Here is an 8326-nt window from a genome sequence, read left to right as displayed (position 1 = left end):
GAAACATAAGATATTTTAAGATGTGAATTGTTTACATTCAACATAAAGTTTTGTTAGATGAGTGAAAGAATTATGTGGTTAACATTGTGTTAGGACTCTAGCTAGGAGAGTCCTAATAGAATTTTATTGAAAGGGGCATTCATGTAAAACCTACCTAGCCGACCCCCTATTAAAGAGGTGAAGAGGCCGGGTAGGGTTAGTGGAAGGTTGCTTCTTAGAGTATGAGGCTTATTAGGAGTTGGTTAGAAGTAGGAGTCTTGAGTAGGAGTCATATTATGAGTTAGGGTTTAGAAACCCTATAAATAGTCATGTATTAATCCTCTTTTAACAAGCAATAGATGAATCTTCTTAGCAGCTTTTGAGTAGTAACCTGGAGGAAGGAACCCCTATAGAGTTCTAAGGAGGCCGATCCCTTAAAGAGATCAACCCCAAGCTTAGAATCCACAAGGGTTCTAACACTTGGTATCAGAGCAGCGTTCTTGACGTCTCGCTGCCCTTCCACAGCCATCCATCAGCCCTCCATAGCCGCCCAAAGCAATTCCCACAATTGCTTAAAAGATCGTCGTCAAATTCCGCTGTCATCTCCATCATCACGGAACATCCTTTGATCTCCCCGTGAATTGCAACAGGTTCTAGTTTCCTACCTTACTGCTGCTACAATTTAGTTATCCTTATTCAAAAATAAAAAAATTCGTTTCTATATTGCTGCATAAACTTTTCGTCGCGGTTTTTATCTCTGCGACGAAAGATACACTACAGAATTCCAGTCCCATAGCACAGTTGGTTTGATCTTGCTATTGCGTTTTTTCTGTCTAAATCTTTACGAAATTTTTATGCCAGCTTTGACATTTCCTAACAGCGGATTTCCCTTTGATTTCGTCAAAAAATTCCTAATATAAACCACTGATCTTTTATGTCTAAATTGCTAGATGCACTGCAGAATTTCAGCCGCATAGCACAGTTTGTTTTATCTTGCTATTACGTTTTTTCTGTCCAAATTTCTACGAAATTTTTACGATAGCTTTGACACTTCCTAATAGCGGATTTCCATTTGGTTTTGCCAAAAAATTCTCAATATAAACCACTGACCTTTTACGTCCAAACTGCTACACTTTAGACGTAAAAATCTGCTGCAGTACCTTTCCGTGATCCTAAATTTTTCCGAACCTTCCACCACCCCATGCCATTAACTCGTCAACAGAAAAAAGACAGGGACATCTCTAATCTACAAGCATATGCTATGGCTTCTCAAGATCCAATTGATGCTAAATGTGAAGCATAGGAATCTCAGATTGAATCACGATTTGAATCGCGCTTGGAGGACAAATTACGCGCTTTGTTTGCAGAATTCAGAATTGGACAACCGCCGAGTCCAACCAAATTTCAGCAAAGAGAGAGTTCAGAGAGGCCCCCAGAGAAGGAGGGACATCCCTCGAATATGCTTTAGCCACGCATAAGGGTGGACTTCCCACGATGGGAAGAACGAGACCCGGCGGGGTGGATTTCGTGCGCCGAACGTTACTTTCGCTACTACCGAACGTCGGATGATGCTATGGTGGAAATTGTTGTCATCCACCTAGAAGGAGATGCTATTCAATGGTACAATTGGCTAGAATACAATCATGGGGCTCCGACGTGGAATCAATTTAAGAACGCACTGCTGAATCGTTTTGGACCTACGGAGTATGAAAATATCAATGGTCAACTCGCAAAGATTCGACAAGCCTCTACGATTCAAGAGTACCAAACCAGGTTTGAGAAGCTATCCCACCTTGCTTATGATTGGACTAACCGTCAATTGTTAGGAACATTCATCGAAGGACTTAAGCCAGAGACAAAAGGGGAGGTTAAGGCGCGGCAGCCCCGTACCGTGACAGCTATGATTTCTTTCGCCCAAATACAAGAAGAACGACTCAACCAAGATGCTCGGAAGATGAGAACCTCTCCTAGGCCCGCGGCATATAAACCTCCTTCTGCTCCCAGTCATTCTTCGCTGCCAAAAAAATTGACAAGAGAAGAACTACGTGACCGATCAGCAAAGGGTATTTGTTGGCATTGTGACAAGTCATGGAACCGTGATCATTGCTGCAAAAGGGGCCGCATCCTACTAATTGAACCTCTTGAAGACTTGGAGGAGGTCCAGGAGCATGAGGAAGAGGTCACGGATAAAGAACAACAGCTGGTCGATATTACGATGTGTGCCCTTGCTGGTTATGCGAACCCGCAAATGATGAAAGTGGGAGGACTTCTGAAGCAACAACCTATCACCGTTCTTATTGACACCGGGAGTACTAATAATTTTATGAACAACAAGGTTGCTGTTTGGATGGCCTTACCTATCGTGAACTGCAGCAGGTTTGACGTTAAGGTCGCCGACGAACGAATTTTGAAGTATGATTATAGGTGCCCGCGGGTGAAACTGTTGTTGCAGGATCAAGAGATAATTGCATATTTCTTCCTCCTCCCTCTTGATGATTATGAGGCCGTGCTCGACATCGAATGACTGACGACATTAGGTGATGTTTCCTGAAATTTTATGAAACTAATTATGAAATTTTATAGTAAGGAGAAATAGGTGATACTGCACGGGAAACGTGGGGACAACGTAACGATGATTTGCACACAACGAATGGAGAAGGTTTTGCACAAAGCATGTAGCGGCTTTTTGGTACAACTTGAGCAACAAACTAAGGGAGAGCCAATATAATTTGAAGATCCAAACTTACTTCCTTTGCTTGCTGAATTTTCAGATATATTTGACGAACCGCGTAACCTACCTCTTACCCGTCGGCATGATCATTGTATACCGATTCTTCCGGGCAAACCTCCAACAAATACTCGTCCATATTGGTATCTACATCTCCAGAATGATGAAATAGAAAGGATTGTAAAAGAGATGCTCGAAACATGAGTTATTCGGCCAAGTTGTAACCCTTACTCTTCACCGGTGCTCCTCGCACGAAAGAAGGACGGAATATGGCGAATGTGCGTTGATTACCGAGCTCTCAACGGCATAACCGTCAAGGACAAATACCCTATTCCAGTAGTAGATGAATTGCTTGATGAATTAAAGGGAGCACGAGTCTTCACAAAGCTGGCCCTTTGATCCGGGTATCATCAAATACTAGTGTGCGAAGAAGACATACCAAAAACTGCCTTTCGAACACACAATGACCACTACGAATTTTTGGTAATACCCTTTGGTCTCACCTATGCTTCGTCCACCTTCCAGAGCCTTATGAATGATATTTTCTGGAATTATCTTTGTAAGTTTGTGCTGGTTTTCTTCGACGATATCTTTATTTACAGTCATTCTCTTGAAACTCATTTTCAGCACTTACGACTTGTTTTGACGATTTTGTGAGAACATGTTCTTTTTGTCAAAAAATCGAAGTGCAGTTTTCTTCAACAGAATGTGGAATATCTTGGGCATATCATTTCAGAGGAAGGTGTGGCGGTGGACCCCCCCAAAATTGAAGCAATGCAGAACTGGCCGACCCCGAGGTACATAAAATCGCTACGTAGCTTTCTCGGTTTAACAGGCTACTACCGCAAGTTCGTGAAAAACTATGGAAAGATCAGTGCACCCCTTGTTGAAAAAAGATGCTTTCCAATTGTTGGACAAAGCTACCACCGCCTTCGACGAACTTAAAGCCGCAATGACGACAACGGCCATACTAGCGCTACCTAACTTCGGCAAGACTTTTGTTATTGAAGATGATGCCTCCAGAGTTAGAATTGGTGCTGTACTAATGCAAGATGGCAGCCCCCTCGCTTATACTAGTAAGACAATATTTCCTTTCCATCTTAAGATGACTATTTACGACAAGGAGATGCTCGCGATTGTGCATGCGATGACCAAATGGAGACCGTACTTGATCGGGTGATGCTTTCAAAGCAAGACCGACTATAAAACCCTAAAATATTTCTTGGAGCAGAAGATATCTTCCCCCGAGCAGTAAAAATGGGTAACAAAGCTTCTTGGATATGATTATGAAATAACTTACAAAAAGGGGAAAGAGAATATTATTGCAGATGCGCTTTCGTTACTACCTGAGCAAGCTGAATTTTCGGTCGTTTCACTTCCGATCAGCGACTTCCTTGAGGATATTAAGAGGGAATGGCAAGAAGATCCGGAGACTAGTAAGATCATAAAAAAATTGGAGGAAGCACCAAACTCTGTGGCTCATTACAGATGGGACTCAAAAGAATTGCGCTATAAGGGACGTATTGTGTTTGTGCCAAATTCTACTTGCATAAAGACCATCCTTTAAGAGATGCATTCCACACCTACGGCCAAGCACTCTGGGTTCCTTAGAACCTATAAGAGAATTAAGCAAAATTTTTCTTGGGTAGGGATGAAAAATATTATTGCTAAATTTGTGGCACAATGTAATGTATGTCAATGACATAAAGGTGAGACAGTGGCAAGTCCCGGAAAGCTGCAACCCTTACCCGTTCCGAACTCAATATGGACTGATATATCAATGGACTTCATCGAAGGGCTTCCCTCATCACAAGGAAAAGCTCAAGCAAGGATGAAACAACAATATGATCAACACAAAGGCGAAAGAGAATTTTTAGTAGGAGATTGGGTCTTCCTACGGCTCCAGCCATACAAGCAAACATCAATCTAGACCAAAGAATTGATGAAGCTTTCACCTTGGTTCTATGGATCCTACCAAATTTCGGAGTGCATCGGAGCGGTAGCATACAGATTGGACTTACCCGCCTGCTCCTAAATTCATCTTGTCTTCCATGTGTCGTGTTTAAATCTCAAGCTGGGACAAAACGAGACAGCCCAAAGCCATCTACCAAATATGACTATCCAAGGAGAACTCCAGACCCAGCCGAGTTCCATTATTGATCAACGGATCATGACTCAACGACGACGACCTACTACTGAAGTGCTAATACAGTGGACGAACCTACCAGCAAAAGATGCCACTTGGGAGAACTATGACGACTTGAAGATCAAATTCCCAGAATTCATGGATCATCAGCCTTGAGGACAAGGCTGATTTGAAGAGGGCGGGTCTGTTAGGACTCTAGCTAGGAGAGTCATAATAGAATTTTATTAAAAGGGGCATTCATGTAAAACCTACCTAGCCAACCCCTATTAAAGAGGTGAAGAGGCCGGCTAGGGTTAGGGTTAGTGGGAGGTTGCTTCTTATAGTAGGAGTCTTATTAGGAGTTGGTTAGAAGTAGGAGTCCTATTAGGAGTTAGGGTTTAGAAGCCCTATAAATAGTCATGTATTATCCTCTTTTAACAAGTAATAGATGAATTTTCTTAGCAGCCTTTGAGCAATAACCTGGAGGAAGGAACCCCTATAGAGTTCCAAGGAGGCCGATCCCCTAAAGAGATCAACCCCAAGCTTAGAATCCGTAAGGGTTCTAACCAAGGTATGCAATTTCGTACCATACCGGAGTTTCGGCGTTCGCTCGGTATGCTACGAAACTGTATACCGAGCGGTATACCGTTCGGTATACCGCTCAGTATATATATATATATATATATATATATATATATATATATATATATATATATATATATATATATATATATTTATTTATATATATTTATTTATATTTTTTTTCGTTTCGCCCGGTAATGGGCGGTCCGTGTACCGGTAAGCTGACGGACCGGTACGTACCACCCGTACCGGGCGGTATTATTCGAAATTACATACCTTGGTTCTAACACACTGCTATTCCTTGCTTACTATTAATCTTTTTCATTGTCAGTCCCAAGCCTGAAAAGGGAAAACATAACATTGGTAATGGTATTATTATAGGTAAAGAGTCTAAAGAAAATGATATAGAGGTAAAACAAAGTTGGTGATATAATTTCACTATCGAAATTTTTGTTTGCAAAAGAGGTGCTGATTGTTCTAGGGTCGAGATGTTCAAATCGATGAGGAACTTTATAAAAGTTTAAGTTGGAGCTCTGAAGGATCTCTCTAGTAAGTGAAAAACGCTCAACCAAAGAGGAACTCAATGGTCACATGAACAGTTTCAAAATGTCCAAGGAGGCTGTGAATATATGGGAAGCAACAAAACCAAAATCATAATATTAGATTTAGCTATATCATATGATTTTGTAGAAGAGATGAACATTGGATTACTTATAAATGTGTATAAATTCCTTATCTGCTTAAAACCTGTAAAGGTGTTTAAAAAGGCAATATTTTCTTAGTTTGTTGGTTTTATTTTGGGTTATATATTCATTGATTCATATCCACATTGCAACATTGGTTAGGAGACTTGATCAAAGGCTATTTGTCTTTATTGGTTTTCACCGAAATTAAGGTGAGTTTTGTTGAATTCCATGTAGTCGCCTTGTAGAGTTTATATATTATAAGCCAAGTACATAAATGACTGGATCATTGTTTAAATTAATCTATTTATTTAATATGACTTTTGTAACTCGGAAACATTTTCAGTAGTTTAATTTTTATGGTCTATCCTTTGGTATAGTTTGTTCACTTTCATTCGTCTACTTAAAACCTAACTGCCTCTTTTTCAGCAAAATTATACCATTTTAAGTGAAGCTGATATCCGCCAGCGACAAGAGGAGGACATAACCCAGATATGTGCTATACTATCTGTTTCACGGAGTGCAGCGTGCAACCTTCTTTGTCACTATAAGTGGTAACAAAGATAATATCCAGCACTCATTAGAATTGCATGCTTTTGATTGATACTGTAGATTTCTGTGGTCCCAGTTCTTTTTGGCATCTTTGTTACAAACTTTTCTTTGTGTATGAGTGAGTTAACTCAAAACCACACAATATTTAGTAATATTTCCATTTCTAAGTGTTTTCCATTGATAAATTTCAACTTGTTCATGAATGTAGTAATCCGTTTCAATTATTCTTTTAGATTATTTAATATGAATTTTGTCATCATTGATAACGAGACAATATTTGATGATTTAGCAAGTGATTTCTTTGGATATCTGTGCTTACATCTTCAGATGTCATTTTTGCAGCATTTTTTTCACCTGTGCCGTCAGTTATCTGTTCAAGCTGCAGAATATTTTGCATACATCAATATGGGGATATGTTAAACCCTTCCAATTTGGCAAGTGATATATGGCTATTGATTTGATAAGTTGATAGCCAAAATTGGATCTCTGCCAACTGTTGCAGAGTTATATCAGTTTTCCTGATTTAAAATCTCTATTTGTTGTTGAAGCATCAGACCATTTGTCTATATACTTGCAACATATGTGAATGATTGGATTTTTTTGTTTCAGTTTTGAATTTCTTTCATGCTTCTTTTATTGATTATGCAGGAATGTCAGTAAGGTGCAGGATGAGTGGTTTGCAAATGAAGAAAATGTATGCAAGGTCGTTGGCTTGTTGCACAATCCTGTCAATACTTCAAATAGTAGAAAAGTATGCATCTTTTTTACTTTTGATGTTCTTAAGGTTCCATACACGGAATGCATAATCATTATCTGCGTAGCAATAGGATCAACCTTTTCCCACTTTTTCTTTTGTAAAATTCAGTATGCTAATGCTATTGTTTTGTGGCAGCTAAATTGTGGTATATGCTTTGAAAGCTATGATCGTTCTAAGATGAGTGCAGCTTCTTGTGGGCATTATTTCTGCAATGCATGCTGGAAAGGTTGGTTCATCTACAAATGGTTCAATTTCAGTTAGCTGTCATCTTGGATTTTTTTTTTGTCCACAAAATTCTGTTATTTTAATTTATTCTGTTCATGATTTGCTCTTTTTGTATTATTTGATCTCACATATGCTAGTTGGTTTGCAAAATGTTCCTAGAACTACCATCATTAATTGCTCAAGTCACTAGTAAGTAGTAAACACTATTGTTATAAATTCAGCTCCAAATTGGGGTTTTTAATGCTTTGATTTATTTTTTGGCACCCTGCTTTGGTTCAACATCTGTCGTGAGAGGAAAATTAGGAACACTAAGTTGGTTTATAAGCTTGGAATGGTCTACTACTATAAACTTAAATATTTTAGACTAGTAGTCCAGGCTATCAAGTTAATGGATCGGTTCTCTCATCAGGATGGGTTGTGATAAATTGTTTTAGAGCTGCCCTAGTACTATGCAAGCTGAGTGGCTTAAGTAGAAAAATATATATATTTGTGGATGGAACTAGAGCAACATGACAGTGAAGTCATCATTGGGTTGGGCATTCTACTAGATATTTCTAGTCTATCTTTAGGTCTTGACTAGAAAGTCAGGCCTCAAGGGAGATTGTGACACCCCAGTTCAGTCCCACGTTTTGGGTGAGAGGGGAGTTAGTTTATGACACCTGATGGTGTACTGCAATTAACATAGGACCAATCAT

At 39.5% G+C, this 8326-nt stretch overlaps 1 protein-coding gene across 1 annotated transcript in view; it reads left to right on the top strand.

Annotated features, from left to right (window-relative positions):
• The window catches only part of LOC103974045 (probable E3 ubiquitin-protein ligase ARI7), a 29010-nt gene that overhangs the window by 12612 nt on the left and 8072 nt on the right, over positions 1-8326 (top strand). Inside the window, exons 2-4 of the mRNA XM_009388780.3 lie at positions 6527-6651; positions 7298-7400; positions 7542-7632. Coding sequence (XP_009387055.2) covers positions 6527-6651; positions 7298-7400; positions 7542-7632 — 319 coding nt within the window. The remainder of the gene's footprint in view (positions 1-6526; positions 6652-7297; positions 7401-7541; positions 7633-8326) is intronic.

Source organism: Musa acuminata, chromosome BXJ3-6 (assembly GCF_036884655.1).
Source record: "Musa acuminata AAA Group cultivar baxijiao chromosome BXJ3-6, Cavendish_Baxijiao_AAA, whole genome shotgun sequence".
Taxonomy (NCBI): Eukaryota; Viridiplantae; Streptophyta; class Magnoliopsida; order Zingiberales; family Musaceae; genus Musa; species Musa acuminata.
Note: the sequence above shows the minus strand (reverse complement) of the source record. Positions and strands in the feature narration are given on the sequence as shown.